This window comes from Oncorhynchus clarkii, chromosome 24 (assembly GCF_045791955.1).
Source record: "Oncorhynchus clarkii lewisi isolate Uvic-CL-2024 chromosome 24, UVic_Ocla_1.0, whole genome shotgun sequence".
Lineage (NCBI taxonomy): Eukaryota > Metazoa > Chordata > Actinopteri > Salmoniformes > Salmonidae > Oncorhynchus > Oncorhynchus clarkii.
In genome coordinates this window covers 28,597,723-28,618,268 of record NC_092170.1, presented here as the reverse complement: position 1 = coordinate 28,618,268, position 20,546 = coordinate 28,597,723, and the positions used below count along the sequence as shown (strand labels likewise).

At 43.9% G+C, this 20,546-nt stretch overlaps 1 protein-coding gene across 1 annotated transcript in view; it reads right to left on the bottom strand.

Annotated features, from left to right (window-relative positions):
• Nucleotides 1-502: 502 nt before the first annotated feature.
• The window catches only part of LOC139382349 (ephrin type-A receptor 4), a 134,999-nt gene continuing 114,955 nt past the window's right edge, over nt 503-20,546 (bottom strand). Inside the window, exons 6-18 of the mRNA XM_071126322.1 lie at nt 19,883-20,007; nt 19,546-19,705; nt 18,734-18,845; nt 17,594-17,652; nt 17,054-17,167; nt 16,455-16,640; nt 9,296-9,357; nt 8,877-9,086; nt 8,588-8,737; nt 8,166-8,359; nt 6,449-6,607; nt 5,185-6,266; nt 503-1,917 (exon numbers count right to left, since the gene is read on the bottom strand). Of these exons, the coding sequence (XP_070982423.1) occupies nt 6,152-6,266; nt 6,449-6,607; nt 8,166-8,359; nt 8,588-8,737; nt 8,877-9,086; nt 9,296-9,357; nt 16,455-16,640; nt 17,054-17,167; nt 17,594-17,652; nt 18,734-18,845; nt 19,546-19,705; nt 19,883-20,007 (1,646 nt within the window). The 3' untranslated portion in view covers nt 503-1,917; nt 5,185-6,151. The remainder of the gene's footprint in view (nt 1,918-5,184; nt 6,267-6,448; nt 6,608-8,165; nt 8,360-8,587; nt 8,738-8,876; nt 9,087-9,295; nt 9,358-16,454; nt 16,641-17,053; nt 17,168-17,593; nt 17,653-18,733; nt 18,846-19,545; nt 19,706-19,882; nt 20,008-20,546) is intronic.

Genomic DNA, 20,546 nt, shown 5'->3' with positions numbered 1-20,546 from the left:
TGTTCTGTTGTCTTCTTTCAAAGACCCACCACATGACCCTGCAAGTACACACACACACACACACCACACGTTTTCCCTTCAAAGCCGATAAGCATCTCCTTCTGCAATCGTTCATCCCTAGCTAACATATGCATGCCTTGTTACAGGCCTTCCTCGGGAAACGTGTAAAACACAATTTGGCAGAGAATACAGTACTTCTGAGGCCATTTTTTGAATGGGAGCTGTTCTCCCTCTTTCTCTCCCCATCAAAGCCTCGGACAATAAGTGTTTTATCGCCCCTGGAAATGAGCGCAGGAAACAGATGTTGTTCTGATTAAGCACACCGACCGTGCCAAAAATCTCTCCGACGCCTTGTGGCCCGAGACACAACCTGCAGCTCACAGTCAGATAGATGTATCTGTACTCATGTGCCGCAGAGGGATCTCACTGCCAACTCACTGGGGAGTGAGTGTGTGTGTGTGTGTGTGTGTTTATTGTTACAATAAGCAGGAAACAAAGCCAGTTTGATGGTTTCTACTTTAATAAGAATGCACCACATGGCAACCTTTCATTTTACAAACTAGATATAAAAGACCATAAATAATGACATAAGTTATATGTACCTAAAATCCTTGACAAAATAAAACAAATGACCAAAAATCTAATCAAAATATTACAACAACAAAAAGAAGATTAAAAGAATGTTAGGTCTACATGGCTGGATCATATGGTATCAGAAGGCATACAATGACAAACCTTAATGTGTGTTTTCTTAGGTTCTTTCATCATTAACTAAATGTAAAAGTACTATACAGTACATTCTGTTTTCCTTTCCTCACACTTCTTGCATATTTCCACATGACAGGTCGTTGACGGATTAAAACCCTACTTCAGCAAAGAGAAGATCATTGAGCTGGGCTGGTATGGAGGACGGAGGAATCTGTAGTATGTCAACCATCACATATGATCAGAAAAACATTCAGATAGTAACGATTGTATAATTTGTATATATTTTTAAGTCCTTTGAATGTAACCTGACTGTCATTTGGTGAATATCTGAAACATCTAAATGAAACGAGATCAATGATATTCCCTTCTTATCACCCTTTTCAGCATCAAGTCCTTGTTGACTACATGCATCCCCTGCTCAAAATCCAGAAAGATTTTTCTTCAGCTCGGGGAGTCCAATCTGCTTTCTAATGAGAGAGCCTATGCCGCTGACTGTCCTTCTGTGTTTCTGTCAGTACAGGAGGCTATTGTCTATGTATTCCACTGGATCCCACTACTAAAGCCATTGCAGTTAAGGGTGTGTTGAAAACATCAAAACTCTTTAAATGCTGCTGCTGAAAAGAGGATTGACAGAGCAGGAGTAGTGGCACACTTTACATAGTTTTTGTCGACACAAAGCAGGTCATGAAATTCCAAAAACAAATCCGTAAACCCCCTCCACTGTAGCATAAAAACAGACAACTATTGATATTATTTTGAAGACATCATAGACACTCAAACACACATTCACTCACACTCACTCACTCACTCACTCACTCACTCACACACACTCATTCACTCACTCAAGCACACACACATACACACTCAACACACTACCACATGCTCACTTTACATGCAAACCAAAAACACAAAGGAAAATAAACTTAAAAATTCATAAAACAAGTACATCGTCTGCTGGAGCAGGGTCTAGTTTATATTACATTATTTAAATGTTTTTTAAGCGTTGCTGAATCATTCATATTGTTTTCGTAAGCTGTTGATGGTGGTCATGGATCGCTAGTCTGTTTGGCCTTTCTGAAAAATGGAGCGACGCCGAACAGCGAACGTGACAGTCATGGAGAGATGGAGTTGGAGGAGACTCCAAGGAGAAGAGGAGGAATTCTGGTCATGGGGAGAGGGAGGAATCCTGTTGATGAAAGGCGGTGGCAGCTGGAGGAGAGCGAGAGAGAAGCGGGTGGGGGGGACAGAGAGAGAGAGAGAGAAAGAGAGACAGGGAGAGAGACAGGGAGAGAGAGAGATAGAGAGAGAGAGAGAGAGAGAGAGAGAGCAAGAGAGAGAGACAGGGAGAGAGACAGGGAGAGAGACAGGGAGAGAGAGAGAGAGAGAGAGAGAGAGAGAGAGAGAGCAAGAGAGAGAGACAGGGCGAGAGACAGGGAGAGAGACAGGGAGAGAGAGAGAGAGAGAGAGAGAGAGAGAGAGAGAGAGATTGCGGTGAGAGATCACGTCAGCCATGGTTGGTTTTGAAAGTGTTCAGTTTGAATGCCAGTTTCTGCCTGGCATAGAACTACTCAAATATCCTTGTGATGCCCAACAACACATACCAGTTAAAGCATATGGAAAGTTCTAGTCATTCAATGCTTAACAAGAACATCAGCCTTCACCAACCGATACAATAACATCACTGCATTATTGGTTGGCAAAAGCCAACAATGGAAAACATTTCCTTCATCATGGGAACCGATCCTGAGTCATGCCGCTATGATAGTATTTAAAACCAGGTCTGCAGCCTATTTAAAATCGTTCAAATATTTTAATAATTTGGTTTAGCCTGCCTTGAGTGCCAGACGGGCAGGGTTTGCAGTTTTGCTACTCTTCTATTGGTTCCATTGCACCAGGAAAGTGCAATCAAGACCAGGAAAAGTATTCAAAATTACTTCAAATACTATTTGAACCCAGGTGTGAGCGGCTGTGGTGTGCTGTCTGCTGACTCAGTCAGTGATTAATCATCCTCATTCACACGCCAGGCGGTTTAGAGCAGTGACTGATCTGAGAACAGGGCTTATTGATCTACTCTACGGCCTCAGGTGCCGGGCTGCTGGTTTATTAACACACCACTCAAACAGCTCAGCACTCAATGAGCTCACCACTGCAGAGAGTTACACAGTATGTACACACTGCAGAGAGAGAGAGTTACACAGTACTACAGTATGTACACACTGCAGAGAGAGAGAGAGTTAGATAGTACTACAGTATGTACACACTGCAGAGAGAGAGAGTTACACAGTACTACAGTATGTACATACTGCAGAGAGAGAGAGAGTTAGATAGTACTACAGTATGTACATACTGCAGAGAGAGAGAGAGTTAGATAGTACTACAGTATGTACACACTGCAGAGAGAGAGAGTTAGACAGTGCTACAGTATGTCTACACTGCAGAGAGAGAGAGTTACACAGTACTACCAGAGAGAGAGAGAGTTACACAGTACTACAGTATGTACACACTGCAGAGAGAGAGAGAGAGTTACACAGTACTACAGTATGTATACACTGCAGAGAGAGAGAGTTAGACAGTGCTACAGTATGTCTACACTGCAGAGAGAGAGAGTTACACAGTACTACCAGAGAGAGAGAGTTACACAGTACTACAGTATGTATACACTGCAGAGAGAGAGAGTTAGACAGTACTACAGTATGTACACACTGCAGAGAGAGAGAGTTAGACAGTACTACAGTATGTACACACTGCAGAGAGAGAGAGAGAGTTAGACAGTACTACAGTATGTACACACTGCAGAGGGTTAGAAAGTGTAATGGCCAACAGTACTGCAGTATATACAGTGCATTCTGAAAGTATTTGACTCTTTCCACATTTACACACAAAACCCCAAAACAAAGCAAAAACTTTTGCTAATTACATTTTTTTTTATATCACATTTACATAAGTATTCAGACCTTTTAATCAGTACTTTGCTGAAGTACTTTTGGCAGCGATTACAGCCTCGGGTCTTATTGGGTATGACGCTACAAGCTTGGCAGTTTCTCCCATTCTTCTCTGCAGATCCTCTCAAACTCTGTCAAGTTGGATGGGGAGCGTTGCTATACAGCTATTTTCAGGTCTCTCCAGAGATGTTCGTTCGGGTTCTGACTGGGCCACTCAAGGACATTCAGAGACTTGTCCCGAAGCCATTCCTGCGTTGTCTTGGCTGTGTGCTTAGTCTTGTTGTCCTGTTGGAAGGTGAACCTTCACCCAGTTCTGAGGTCCTGAGCGCACTGGAGCACGCTTTCCATCAAGGATCTCTCTGTACTTTCCCTCCAACCTGACTAGTCTCCTAGTTCCTGCCTCTGAAAAACATCCCCACAGTATGATGCTGCCACCACCATGCTTCACCGTAAGGATGGTGCCAGGTTTCCTCCAGACGTGACGCTTGGCATTCAGGCAAAATAGTTCCATCTTGGTGTCATCAGACCAGAAAATCTTGTTTCTCACGGTCTGAGAGTCCTTTAAGTGCCATTTGGCAAACTCCAAGCGGGCTTTCATGTGCCTTTTACTGACGAGTGGTTTCCGTCTGGCCACTATCATAGATGCCTGATTGGTGGAGTGCTACAGAGATGGTTGTCCTTCTGGAAGGTTCTCCCATCTCCACAGAGGATCTCTTGGTCACCTCCCTAACCAATGCTGCAGAAGCGTTTTGGTACCTCTACCCAGATTTGTGCCTAGACACAATCTTGTCTCGGAGCTCTACGGACAATTCCTTCAACCTCATGGCTTGGTTATTGCTTTGACATGCACTGTCAACTGTGGGACCTTATATAGACAGGCGTGTGCCTTTCCAAATCATGTCTAATCAATTGAATTTACCACAGGTGGACTCCAATCAAGTTGTAGAACATCTCAAGGATGATGAATGGAAACAGGATGCACTTGAGCTCAATTTCGTGTCTCATAGCAAAGGGCCTGAATACTGAAAAAGTTATCTGTTTTTTATTTTGAATACATTTTCAAACATTTCTAAAAACCTGTTTTTGCTTTGTCATTATGGGGTATTGTATGTAGATTGATGAGGACATTTTTGTATTTTTTCTCATTTAGAAAAAGGCTGTAACGTAACAAAATGTGGAAAAAGTCAAGGGGTCTGAATACTTTCCAAATGAACCATACATAATGATCCAGGTCAGACCTGAATCATTTCACATACTATAGTGTTTTATAGCTAATCGTTTTTTTGTTTGTTGTGTTAATGCCAACAAAGGTATGTCAAATCAATTCAAATCAAATGAAATGTTATTTGTCACATGCTTCAGAAACAACAGGTGTAGACTAACAGTGAAATGCTTACTTATGGGCCCTTTCAACAATGCAGAGAGATAAAAAGATAAATCATTGTTCAAAATAACAACACAAGGAGTAAATACACAATGAGTAACGATAACATGACTAAAATAACTAAGGGATAGGTAGTTTATAGATCCTTACCATTGTGATTGATGATTGAATAATGTCCAGCATGTATTCTCTTGTTCATTTTGATGTCGTTGTCATTGTTGTTTTGTTACATATCCGTCTCTCCGCAGTAGTGCACAGTCGTGTCCAAATAAATCCCATACTCCTTTGCTCTCAGTTCCACATTCAGGAAACAAATACACAGTAAGAATCCAACTGGTCCAAACAGCTGTCCGTCAAATAACATGGAGCAATAATCAGACCTAGGGGTGCGGGCTGTAATCCAAAAGGGGTGATGAAAGATGTTTGAGGAGGGATGAGATGGTGGTTCGGGAGGACAAGGGGTAGGAATGCACCTCTTTAGATCAAAGACATTCTGAGAAAATGTCCAGAGGGCAACAAAACAGCCCAATCTTGGACAAAACAAGACCAGAACAGAGCAAAAACACAGAAGCCCCTTCCCCTCCCTCCTCCATCCCTCCCTCAACCTCTCAGATTCAGAGCATCAGTGTTAATCTCGAGGTTGGAATCCTCCATTTTGTCTGTTGGTATTCGAACGTAAAGAAAAGACAATCGAGGATATGGCAGCGAGTCACAGAGAACAAGTCATACACACAGGACAGAACACAGTTACGATACAAAAATCTGCTCTGTGGGTATTCCAGAAAGAACTTTCCAGAAATATTACTCTTGCCTAGAGGAGCGATCCCCTCTGAATTCCTTCCAGACCATTGAAGGCACTCCAGTTGGCCTCTCGGAAAAGCTTCCCATCCATCCCGTTCTCAGCGCCACTCGGACAGAAAAATATCCCGTTCTCAATAGGGCAAGGTCTAATATCTGATAAAAAGTGCATATTTCCCACTTTTCTTCTTCTTGTTCTTTTCTTCTTTTAAATCCAATTTAAAGTGCATGGAAGAGGTAAACAATTTGATTGTTCATTTGTCTTTTGATATTTAATTTGTATTATCCGTTAGAAATGAAGCCGTTTCCTTCTCGTTGATCAGACCGGAACCATTCTGCCTTGCATCTGTTGCATTTGGGAGAGCATTCCCTGGACGCTGGTCAGGATCTTATTCTGGTGTGCAGCTGAGGAGATTCCAATTCGGCCCATGTCCCTGTTTTAACAAGAGGAGGAAAGAAAACATTAGGAACCAAGACACACTATGACAGCTTCCTGATTCATATGACAGATTTAACATCCTCTCTAGGTGTCAACCCAGCCTAATATAAATCAGTAAAAAAGTCAGACAGGTCTCTCCTGGATGCATAAATGCTGAGTAAACCAAGTATAACTCACTCCTGTGTCATATGAACCACAGCCTCTGGGGTGGTGTATCCTGCTGCGGTGAAGTTGTCGCTGTATCTCTCCATGCCGATGGCCTGCAGCCAGTCCTCCACAGAGCCCAGGGCCGAGGCCACCTCCGGGCTGACCGGCTCCAGGAGGGTGGTGCTGGGTCTGGGGACGGAGAGGGGTGGAGAGTCAGTCTACATCTAGACAACTTGCACTATATTAAAGCAACGGTACCTACAACTTTCAGTTGTCTAACCCACCTAAATCTTTAGTGAGTTTTCTTTTGACCCACCAAATAAATAAATAGTAATTTTTTTTATAAGTACAATCTTTACCCATTAACCGAAATGAATAAGCCTCAACCCACTAAATGTGTGTCAAGCTTCCTAAGACAACATTTTGAGATACTATTGTCATACAACTTGGCAGTGAGAAGCTGATGAATTAGAATGGCACTGCTCTTGATTCTTAAATCACCTGTCACTCAGACATAACTACAACACTAGAACAACTAATTAAATCAGGACCAGAGGAGGAGAGAGAGACACGGTGCCGTCTGGCCTTATGGTTAGTGAGGTTTTTCATCATCTGACGTTAGCCTATCACAGGGGTCAGGCACATGTGAACTACAGTCAACCCTGAGACTTTGAAAAAGGAACTGTAATTCTTCAGCTTCTCTTCTTTCTTTCTGTCTCCCCTCTCTCTCTCACACACACCTTTTTTTCTGATGGAATCAGCAGGTTAGACAAACTAAGCGCTAGCATGTGTCCCATCTCTATTTGTCCTCCAAGACAGAAGCCAAGTGAAACACAGTTCCTCCCTTGTGTCACCGACACGGATAGTTAATTGTTATTTAAAGAGAAAACATTAACAACACACACTGTGGTTTTAACCTCCCACTGCTTCTCCTCTAGCATGCAGATATTCATCATGACTCTTGTCCTTCTTTCAGGCACTCACCAACACCTTTTCCATCCCTTCATCCCTCCTTCTTTAGCTTCACAACGATATCTGCCATCAAATATTTACGCAGGGCCGGTGCGACCGAGGTGAGGGACTGAGCACACTCACTACGGTCCCGCTCCACTGCACCCCTTCTCCATAATTTAACAGGTGTTGGCTGAAAGGCTTGGGCTACTGGGTTCAATCGCCACTTTGGTCTGGCTGGGGGGCTGGGGACTGTTGGGGGGGGGCCTCTGGGGTAGTACACAAGCTCCTTACTTCGTTGCGAAATTCGTTGTGAAATACTGTGGTGCTTTGGGCATCTTTCTCCATCTCTACCACCCTTAGCCATGGATTGAGATGTTACTAGGGTCCCCAAGACCTCACCCTTGGTCCTAACCCCCCCTGTAAAATCTGTTCATGGGATTCAGTTCCACTAATTATTCCTCTAGGACTCTCTCTCCCATTCTCCCCCTCTTTCACCCTCTCTCTCTCTCTCTCCCTCTATCCCTGGGTTAAAGAAGAACATTTCCTCCCTCCATGACTAGCTCTGGGTCTGTAAAAATACGCAGTTCCACCTAGGAGTAACGACTCCTACTTAAAGGGGGCTTTTTATAACATACTGCTAGCTACCATTGTAATTCTCAACTCTATTAGAACACATACCTTATTTTACAAGGTGTACCATTCAGTTAATGTTGTATGGAAGTACAGTATATAAAACAGTACTGATTACACACATTACAATAATAGTGAATAAACTAAGAAATCTCTGTCTCACCGTGTGGTCTCTCCTCCAGTCCTCTTCAGGCTGTTGGGGTTCCGGATCAGTTTGTCCAGCATGTTGACGATCTGGCCAAACTTGGGCCTGTCGCCCCTCTCCCTCTGCCAGCAGTCCAGCATCAGCTGGTGCAGTGCCACGGGGCAGTCCATGGGCGGGGGAAGCCTGTACCCCTCATCTATGGCCTTGATCACCTTTGGGGAGAGAGGGCAGAGGTTAGAGGTTAGGGTTGATGGTAGACTGTGAGATAGATTACTCAGCCATCCTAATTACACTATAACGATGATGTTATTATAATTGAATAATAGGAAGTAATCATGAAAATTGCACAGCTGTAATTACACAGATAATATTTATATAATGACATAACATCCTTATTATTTGACGTTTTAAACCTGAATGTGTTCTTACTGTAGACTTACATCCTGGTTACTCATGTCCCAATATGGGCGCTCCCCATATGACATCACTTCCCACATTACTATGCCGTAGCTCCACACGTCGCTGGCCGAGGTGAACTTCCTGTAGGCAATGGCTTCTGGGGCTGTCCAGCGAATGGGGATCTTCCCTCCCTGTGATTGACAGGTAACAGACTGTTAGTATCGCTCACACTGTACCAAATACATAGGTACATACAAGCATGAAAACGCTGAAATGTATTAACACTACAGCCACACACAAGCTTGTGCACACACACACACACACTCTTACCCTGGTGGTGTATGCAGCCTCGGGGTCGTCCTCCAGGACTCGTGACATGCCGAAGTCAGACACCTTACACACCAGGTTGCTGTTGACCAGGATGTTGCGTGCGGCCAGGTCTCTGTGGACATAGCTCATATCAGAAAGGTACTTCATGCCCGACGCGATGCCACGCAAGATGCCCACCAGCTGGATCACTGTGAAACGCCCGTCATTCTTCTAAAGAAGCAAACAAACAAATCAATGCATGTTAGGTCATGTTTGTATGCAGTGGCAGGATGGGATGATGCTACTCTTTATGACGTTGCTTGGCTGACATTCATTAAGAGGCTAACGGCTGTAATAGTCATACCTAGAGTTCTGAACATTTGAAAGCAGACACATACCACACAGAGAGTTGAGTATACAGACTGCATTGCATGACTTACCCTCAGAAATGCATCCAGCGAACCATTCTCCATGTACTCTGTGATAATCATCACTGGTTTACCTGAAGAAAAGGAGGGAGGGAGGGAGGGAGGGAGGGAGGGAGGGAGGGAGGGAGGAAAATGAAAGGCAGATGATTATGGAGGTAAACGATGCACATCACTGCCCAAAGCAGCAGGAGAGCAGTGCTTCTCAGGGGTGTGTGTGCGTGTGGTGTGTGTGTGGTGTGTAGTGTGTAGTGTGTGGTGTGTTGGGAGGGGGTACACAATTCGTCTCAGTACCGTAGTGATTAAATTAGTTCAGTGTAACAGTGTGTCCTCACGTCTCCTCCTTACTCAGAGAGAGGGATCTCTACTGTAACATAACACCACCACCACACACACACACACACACACACACACACACACACACACACACACACACACACACCAAGTACACTAACAAGCAAACACGCAAGAAATGTGCACATAATGTTACAGCGCCTCCAGAAAGTTTTTACAGCCTAGACTGTTTCCACATGTTGTTGTGTTACAGCCTAGACTGTTTCCACATGTTGTTGTGTTACAGCCTAGACTGTTTCCACATGTTGTTGTGTTACAGCCCTAGACTGTTTCCACATGTTGTTGTGTTACAGCCCTAGACTGTTTCCACATGTTGTTGTGTTACAGCCTAGACTGTTTCCACATGTCGTTGTGTTACAGCCTAGACTGTTTCCACATGTTGTTGTGTTACAGCCTAGACTGTTTCCACATGTTGTTGTGTTACAGCCTAGACTGTTTCCACATGTTGTTGTGTTACAGCCCTAGACTGTTTCCACATGTTGTTGTGTTACAGCCTAGACTGTTTCCACACATTGTTGTGTTACAGCCTAGACTGTTTCCACATGTTGTTGTGTTACAGCCTAGACTGTTTCCACATGTTGTTGTGTTACAGCCTAGACTGTTTCCACATGCTGTTGTGTTACAGCCTTGACTGTTTCCACATGTTGTTGTGTTACAGCCTATACTGTTTCCACATGTTGTTGTGTTACAGCCTAGACTGTTTCCACGTGTTGTTGTGTTACAGCCCTAGACTGTTTCCACATGTTGCTGTGTTACAGCCCTAGACTGTTTCCACATGTTGTTGTGTTACAGCCCTAGACTTTTTCCACATGTTGTTGTGTTACAGCCTAGACTGTTTCCACATGTTGTTGTGTTACAGCCCTAGACTGTTTCCACGTGTTGTTGTGTTACAGCCTAGACTGTTTCCACATGTTGTTGTGTTACAGCCTAGACTGTTTCCACATGTTTTTGTGTTACAGCCTAGACTGTTTCCACATGTTGTTGTGTTACAACCTAGACTGTTTCCACATGTTGTTGTGTTACAGCCCTAGACTGTTTCCACGTGTTGTTGTGTTACAGCCTAGACTGTTTCCACATGTTGTTGTGTTACAGCCTAGACTGTTTCCACATGTTGTTGTGTTACAGCCTAGACTGTTTCCACATGTTGTTGTGTTACAGCCTAGACTGTTTCCACATGTTGTTGTGTTACAACCTAGACTGTTTCCACATGTTGTTGTGTTACAGCCCTAGACTGTTTCCACATGTTGTTGTGTTACAGCCTAGACGGTTTCCACATGTTGTTGTGTTACAGCCTAGACTGTTTCCACATGTTGTTGTGTTACAGCCTAGACTGTTTCCACATGTTGTTGTGTTACAGCCTAGACTGTTTCCACATGTTGTTGTGTTACAGCCCTAGACTGTTTCCACATGTTGTTGTGTTACAGCCTAGACTGTTTCCACATGTTGTTGTGTTACAGCCTAGACTGTTTCCACATGTTGTTGTGTTACAGCCTAGACTGTTTCCACATGTTGTTGTGTTACAGGCTGAATTTAAAATGGATTCAATGTAGACTTTTTTGTTTCTGTCCTACACACCATACACCATCATGTCGAAGTGGAATTCCTGTTTTTTATTGTTATGTTAACTAATTCATTTAAAATTAAAACCTGAAATGTCTTGATTCAATCAGTATTCAACCTCTTTGTTATGGCAAGCCTAAAGAAGTTCAGGAGTAAAAATGTGATTAACAAGTCACATAATAAGTTGCATGGACTTGAATGACTACCTCATCTCTGTACCCCACACATACAATTATCTGTAAGGTCCATCATTCGAACTGTGAATTTCCAACACAGATTCAAACACAAAGACCAGGGAGGTTAATACCTCGCAAAGGTGGGCACCTATTGGTAGATGTGTATAATGTTTTATAAAAAGTAGACATTGAATATCCCTTTAGGCATGGTGAAGTTACTAATTACACTTTGGATCGTGTATCAATACACCCAGTCACTACAAAGTTACAGGCGTCATTCCTAACTAAGATGCCAGAGAGGAAGAAACCACAAGGTCAATGGTGACTTTAAAACAGTTATAGGGTTTAATGGCTGTTAATGGTAGTTACTTCACAATACTAACCTAATTGACAGATTGAAATGAAGGGGGCCTGTACAGAATAAAAACATGCATCCTGTTTGCAACAAGGCACTAAAGTAATACTGCAACAAGGCACTAAAGTAATACTGCAACAAGGCACTAAAGTAATACTGCAACAAGGCACTAAAGTAATACTGCAACAAGGCACTAAAGTAATACTGCAACAAGGCACTAAAGTAATACTGCAACAAGGCACTAAAGTAATACTGCAACAAGGCACTAAAGTAACACTGCAACAAGGCACTAAAGTAATACTGCAACAAGGCACTAAAGTAATACTGCAACAAGGCACTAAAGTAATACTGCAACAAGGCACTAAAGTAATACTGCAACAAGGCACTATAGTAACACTGCAACAAGGCACTATAGTAACACTGCAACAAGGCACTATAGTAATACTGCAACAAGGCACTAAAGTAACACTGCAACAAGGCACTAAAGTAACACTGCAACAAGGCACTAAAGTAATACTGCAACAAGGCACTATAGTAACACTGCAACAAGGCACTATAGTAACACTGCAACAAGGCACTATAGTAATACTGCAACAAGGCACTATATTAACACTGCAACAAGGCACTAAAGTAACACTGCAACAAGGCACTAAAGTAACACTGCAACAAGGCACTATAGTAATACTGCAACAAGGCACTAAAGTAACACTGCAACAAGGCACTATAGTAACACTGCAACAAGGCACTAAAGTAATACTGCAACAAGGCACTAAAGTAATACTGCAACAAGGCACTAAAGTAATACTGCAACAAGGCACTAAAGTAATACTGCAACAAGGCACTAAAGTAACACTGCAACAAGGCACTAAAGTAATACTGCAACAAGGCACTATAGTAACACTGCAACAAGGCACTATAGTAACACTGCAACAAGGCACTAAAGTAACACTGCAACAAGGCACTATAGTAACACTGCAACAAGGCACTAAAGTAATACTGCAACAAGGCACTATAGTAACACTGCAACAAGGCACTATAGTAACACTGCAACAAGGCACTAAAGTAACACTGCAACAAGGCACTATAGTAATACTGCAACAAGGCACTAAAGTAACACTGCAACAAGGCACTAAAGTAATACTGCAACAAGGCACTAAAGTAATACTGCAACAAGGCACTAAAGTAATACTGCAACAAGGCACTAAAGTAACACTGCAACAAGGCACTAAAGTAATACTGCAACAAGGCACTAAAGTAACACTGCAACAAGGCACTAAAGTAACACTGCAACAAGGCACTAAAGTAACACTGCAACAAGGCACTAAAGTAATACTGCAACAAGGCACTAAAGTAATACTGCAACAAGGCACTAAAGTAACTGCAACAAGGCACTAAAGTAACACTGCAACAAGGCACTAAAGTAGTACTGCAACAAGGCACTAAAGTAACACTGCAACAAGGCACTAAAGTAACACTGCAACAAGGCACTAAAGTAACACTGCAACAAGGCACTATAGTAACACTGCAACAAGGCACTAAAGTAATACTGCAACAAGGCACTATAGTAACACTGCAACAAGGCACTATAGTAACACTGCAACAAGGCACTAAAGTAATACTGAAAAAACTGTGGCAAAGTATTTACATTTTTGTCCTGAATACAAAGTGTTTGGGGTAAATCCAATACAACACATTACTGAGTACCACTCTCCATATTTTCAAGCATAGTGGTGGCTGGGTCATGTTATGGTTATACATGTAATTGTTGAGGACTGGAGAGGTTTTAAGGATTAAAAAAGAAACAGAATGGATCTAAGCACAGGCGAAACCTTAGAGGAAACCTGAATCAGGCGGATTTCCACCTGACACTAGGAGATGAATTCACCTTTCAGCAGGACAATAGCCTAAATCACAAGGCCAAATCTACACTGGAGTCGCTTACCAAGAAAACAGTGAATGTTCCTGAGTGGTTGAGTTACAGTGTTGACTTAAATCTGCTTGAAAATCTATGGTAAGACCTGAAAATGGTTGTGCAGCAATGATCAACAATCAATATGACAGAGTTTGAAGAATTTAGAAAATAATAATGGGCAAATGTTGCACAATCCAGGTGTGGAAAGCTTTTAGAGATTTACCCAGAAAGACTCACAGCTGTAATCTCTGCCAAAGGTGATTCTACAAATAATTGACTCAGGGGTGTGAGGGATCTAAAGCTGAAGTTCTCCAACTCTGCGTTGGACTGGTCCGATTGTCAAGAGGCTGTCAGCCACGGCTCTGTGCGACGTGTGATTGATGCTCCATGACTTACAGGACTTCAGCAGCACCCCAAAGAGGATGTGGAGTTCAACTTGAGAGGGGAGCCCCTTTGTCAACCATCTTTGCCCTGTTTTGTTGTCCCCTGCTGCCCCCGGGCTGCCACTGATTGACAACTCGCCAAACAAGTCCGAGAAGCGTCTGACCTACGACCCTCAGCTCGCCCCTTCTCAGCCCTGCCCTCTTCCTCCCAGCCTATTTGCATGCTAATGTCTTGTTTACTGAATACGTCCTGCCGCCTTTGGTAATGAACTCTGGGCAGGGGCCCCGCCAATAAGCCGATTATCACCTGTCCAAAAAAATGTCTAGGGATGGTAGAGGACAACGTATAAGAGAATGTTTGGATAACAATGAGGTAACGTTAGGAGAACGTTATTATAGAGAGCTGAGGCTGGTGGGAGAACACAAAGAAGCCAGCCACTAACACTCACTGGAGCGTTCTTTCTTTCCTTCTTTTTTTAATAAAAGGGTTCTTTCTAATTTAGCAGCGCTTACATTATGTAAATGTGAGAATTTAAATGCGTCACTTCCTAAAGGAAAGCTGGGAAGGAGAAAGTGTTAACAACTCACGATGGACAGTTTTTAATGATGTCAGAGAGACGCTGAGAAAAAAATCAATAAATGGCCAAGATGACAGGCTATACTGCCTCAGCTCTGAGTCTCTGATGTTAGCCTATTTATGTATTTAGTGCATATTTAGACTTCATCAATAATTAATAAGACTTAATTGGCCTCTTGGACAGGCAGTGCTGCCGTACTGAGGCGAGATAGAAGTCCCTTTTAACTAGATTGGAATAGGGAGGGAATTCAAATAATGGATTCTTAATAGATTCCACCGACACACTCAAGTGTGAAGGACTAATTGCTGAGAAACGGCGTCAAGCTTTTTGTCATGACAAAGACGGGAGGAAGGAGAGAGGGAAGGAGATGGATATTGGATGCAGTCCTCCTCGCTTAAACTTTCTCTCTTTTTAAGTCTGTTTCTGTTTCCAGTCTGGTATCTCATTTACCCATTCTCTTCATCTTCTCTGTGTCTGTTTGTCTTTCAGCCTCCCCTATGCTTTCTCAATCGTTCTACCCATGGTCACGACAAGATGTTTAGGGTTGGGGGTGTGAATTTTTTGTGTCTGCTGATGCGCATTTTGCGTCACTCTGCTCATACAGGAGGTGTAAAGAGCTAGTAATGATTTTAGTAATTATTTTATAGTAATTATTTTTTGGGGGTGATTTATCAGGGGGTGCTGCAACACCCTCAGCAACCCTACTTCCCACAGCTATGGTTCTAACCCCCACTATACCCCTCTCCTGCGCTCTCCTCTCTCCTAATCTTACACCCTCTCACATATGTTATCCTCCTCTATATCTCATCCTCTCTCTTCTGCTCATCTCCTATTTCTATCCTTCATTTATCTCTGATTCCCTTCTTTCCTCCCTATCCCTGCCTCTCTTTCTCCCCCCCCCCCCCCCTCTCTTCTCAATTAAATGAAATTCTGTCTCTCCGTTGAGAGGTCTGATGTGTGATAAGTGATCAGGCCTGTAGTGAGTATGGTTGTGTCATGTCAGGCTGTGCAGACTGAATGGGTGACTGGGATTGGTCTTATCTCCTAGAGAGGAGGACAGATGAGGCAGTATGTCCATCTAACCAGCCAACAGCCAAGATAACTGGGACTCTGAGGTAACACTCACACACACATGTACCTAATCAAAGGTGAACAGACACACATTCATAGTAAAAGGCAATAAATAAAACGCTAAACCAGTATGTCATCAATACAAACTCTCACGCTCAAACACACATGCACACAATGCACTACGAGTTGAACACACAACTAGTTTCCCAAACGTACACCCCCCTCCCCCAACACACACTCTAAACAACAGCGTCTGGTGTGGTGGCAGTACAGGGTCTGTCCTGCAGATAGGATATCACTCTCTAACCCCAAACACATTTACAGCTGACACTATGATTAATGAGCTAGCTACAGCGCAGGACACATTAACCCTGTAGCCGACCTGGACCAGACCTGTTCCATCTGGACTCCAACCACCTGGGGATTCCCAGGATGGGCTCCGTGTCCGGACCCACACCACTCCTCGCCCCTATCCAAGGCCCTCTGGGTAACCGGGCTTGGATGTGAATGACCCCCCCCCCTTGCTATCTCCAAACTCACCCACAACCACATGATTTAAGTCTTTATCTGAGCTTGTCCCGTTCAGGATTATTTAATCACCTCATAGGTTATGTTTTCCATAGGTGAAATATAGAGATATGATTGGTTCTCTATATTATAAGCTCCACAATACTTTGATTTACTCATGTATTTACATTTACTCACATGTATTTAAATTGTGCATTTTAAATCATTTGAAATTATTGTAATTTAGCTAAATACTCTCCAATCAGGAGCCTACTTACACTTGGTGACCACTCCCTCCAGGTGAATGATGTTCGGATGGTCAAATTGGCCCATGATGCTGGCCTCAGAAAGGAAGTCCCGCCTCTGCTTGTCTGTGTATCCCGCCTTCAGGGTCTTAATGGCAACACAGATCTCCCTCTTTCCTGGCATCTTCAGACGACCACTGCACACCTCCCCAAACTCACCTGGAAGACACACATACACAATCCTTATTATAAAACACACACACACCTTATCAAACTCACAGAAAAAATACATACCCATTCATTTTCACATTTTCAACATGGTGAAGAAAGACCTGATAACAGGTACCACACACTTATTTTTAGTGGAGGGAGAGGGGGCTGACCCCCTCTGATCCCCAATCCCTCCTTCTCAGTTGAGCAGAAAGAGAGCAAGAGAGAGGAAATGGCTATTGATTATTTTCTATTATTGGTCACCAGCTCACTTTTTGCACTGGAAGACAGGAACATTACATTTTCCCTCCCAAGTCATTGTTTTCTCTATTGACCCAATGAGTCTGGCCAAATATTACCAGTCTGACAGACGGTCATGTTGACATAGTAAACGTATAGCCAATAATAAGTCTAGTCCGTACCGATGCCAATGACTTTCTCAATCTTGATACAGGAAACGTCGATCTCCTTGGCAAACTCTCGGACAGCCTGGTTGGGGTCCTCGTAGGTGAAGGGGTCTATGTATATCCTCACTCCTGAGAGAATGGAGGAGGGAAAAGGGACGTTGAATGCATTCTGACCAGCAGAGCTCCATCTGTTCCTCATTTTCCCCATGATGTGGGCTATACTGCCTTCCTCTCTTCTCCTTGATCCTTTAATTCCTCAACTTGTACATTAAAACATCCAATGTCTCTGTTAGATTAGTGTAATAACTCTTTAAAATGATATCAATGTATTTATCTTCTCAATAGGTTCTCACTGGAAAACACTGTTAGAAATATGACATTACTTTCGGAATATACATTTCATTCACACTTTTTTACAAACATACTTTTTTATTACTCTATTAACCAATGTAACACTTTTTTCAGCGGCTCTTGTGGCAACGATTAAATAATGAATGGTGCGGCTCATCAGTGAACGTTGATATTAGCGTAGGATGAGTACGGTGAGTGGTCTACCTTGGTGTAGGTGTTTCTCTTCATCAGCATCCTGCTTGGCTTTACTGTACTTACTCCTTCTGGGGAGAAAAACAACATGGCCGACGTGGTTAGCTAGGCTCAGCAGCACAGAGCTAGTCCATGGTGTTATTATTCACTGGCTGTTAAAGACCACCAGATGTGCAGGACAATGTTGCACTAATGATTTTAAAACATGACAATGTGCCCCTCTGTCATTTTAATGACTGTTAAACAGCTCTGTGAGCCACGCTGAGCACTACCCACCCACTCCTCCCCCACAGGATGGTCAAGACACAATGACAGACAGTTACCGTCAATGAATATGAATCAAAGATGGCCACCTGCTTGGCTGGGAGAGCCGCAATCACACACACATGCACGCACACACACACAAACATCCCCCTCTCCATCGCCCACACACTCTCATACATATAGAAGTGCGCAATCACACAGGAGTGCACACACACACACAGGCCAGTAAAAGACAGAGCGTGGTTAAAGCGTGAAGAGAGAGACCCCATCTGCATGTAATCCCATCTGTGTGTCACTGCTTGTCCTGCTCTACTGCTCGCTGGTTACCACCCTCTGATTGGGTCCCCACAAATCCACCTGCTCTCTCTGTCTGTCTGTCTGTCTGTCTGTCTGTCTGTCTGTCTCTCTGTCTGTCTCTCTGTCTGTCTCTGTCCATCCGTCAATCTGTCCGTCAGTATTTCCCCCTCTACCTCTCTTCCTCTCCCCCACTCCCGCTCCTTCTCTCCCTCTTTCCCTCGCTCTCTCTCCACAGGTCACAGTAACTAACTACCGCCCCGTATTATAGCCACAGTGAGATATAGAGGGATAGAGATGGAGGGCGGAGAGTAGGAGAGAGGAAAGAGACGATGGAGTGGGAGAAGAGGAGCGAGGGTCGCTGATTAAATCTCTTCAGCTGTCACACCGTCAATCATGGGGCTGTGTGTGTGTGTGTGTGTGTGTGTGTGTGTGCGTGCACTTATCGCAAACGTGTGACAGACACTTTTTCCAGCCTGACTATGCAGCTGCCAAGCAAGACATTCTCACCATGACGGCAAGATAGAAAGAAAGAAAACAGAGAGGGAGAGAGTGAGAAAGGGAGAGAGAGAGGTGGGGGGATGAGAGTCTCACCTCCTGCTGATGACGAAGGCACTGATGAGGATGAGGAGGAGAACAACACTGCCCACCACAGATACCAGCAACACTGTGGAGTTAGTCCCATCTCCGATAATAGGAGCTGGAACTGAATATGGGAGGGAGGGAGGGAGGGAGGGAGGGAGGGAGGGAGGGAGGGAGGGAGGGAGGGAGGGAGGGAGGGAGGTGAAAGAAGAGGAGAAGACAAGGGAGTGAAAATCGAGAGGATTACAAATGTAGTGAGAAAGAGAGAGAAAAGGAGAGGTAGAGAAAGAGTGGGTGGACAGAGACAGAGTTAAGTCAATATCATTCAGTCTGATCAGGTCCAGAGACGTAAACCCTACAGTACATGTTCCCCTTCCTCTCTCCCTCTGTGTGTGGCCCAGAGTATTTGTACCTGTTCCGTATCCTCCATTGAGACACAATGCAGTACCATTCCACTGAGCAAAGAGTTGTGTGCTTCAGCGTGTCATTGCCATGGGCCTCTATGTTAATCTCTATGTCACCACACAGACACCTCTTCTTATGGGGATCCCAATGTTTCACTATAAGACAGAACAGAGTCATCCTGCCCACACTATGTCTATCTCTATGTCACCACACAGACACCTCTTCTTAGAGGGATCCCAATGTTTCACTACAGGAAAGAACAGAGTCATCCTGCCTACACTATGTCTATCTCATTCATGTTCCGACATCTTAGAAGCTGTGAGAAAGATGTAAGTGGGTATCGAGTGTCACTTCCTCTGTGTCACTGTGACATCATCACAGTGATTTGTTCGATGCTGTCTAGTCAGTGCTCCACTCACCAGAGTTGGTCATGAACTGGAAGGGAGCGCTGAACTCCCCATAGCCGGCGGCGGTACGAGCGCGCACGTGGAACACGTAGGAAGTCAGAGGGGTCAGACCTTTGATGTCAGTGTTCCTAGATGACGTCTTGATGATGCGATAACTCCTCTCATTCTGGTCCTGAAGGACAGAGAAAATAGTTAGGGTGGTTTTCCTGGCATGTCACAGGTTCATACTTCAGCTTCACCTTTTCACTCTTAATAAAAATGGACAATTCTCAACCTGTCAGGTTCAATGTTATTTTGAAGCATGGGGGAAAAAGCTGCATTTCCCAGAGAACTGCCTTTCCCACCTCACCTTCTCGTAGTATTTGACTTCGTACTCCAGGATGACCCCGTTGGCTTTCTCAGGCTGCTGCCAGGCCAGGGAGATGGTGTGTCTGGTGATGTCCTTGGCCTGGATCGAGTTGACGGGAGACGGGGCTAGGGAGAAAAAGAATAGAAAAAAAGAGAGATTTTAGCATTGACCTTTCCTGTCTTGTTGTTTTGACCATCTGAGACACTATATCTGCTTCTTTCCTATTGCTCTTTCTGAGAAAGTCAAGCACCAGACCATGTCATGAGGCAATCAACTCTGTCTGTCTGTCAGCTTGGCTCCCAGTCCAAGAGCTTAGGCACTGTACGGATAAATGACTACGACTACAGCGTTACAGCTAAGGAGTCCAATGGTCCAATGGTGAGGCGCTACTGCTAACCAGGCGGTTTGAAAACATCAAAACAACCCATCCCAATGCCTTCTCCACATAGCTGATGCTCCAAGCTAAGCTATCTCACTTCCTGTCCCACCAATTCTTCAGTCACCCTGTGAAACCACTACTACATTGCTGTGACATCTCCCCTGCTGTTGCCCTGTTTTATTTACCTTTATTCAACTCGGCAAGTCAGTTAAGAACAAATTCTTATTTTCAATGACGGCCTTGGAACAGTGGGTTAACTGCCTTGTTCAGGGGCAGAACAACAGA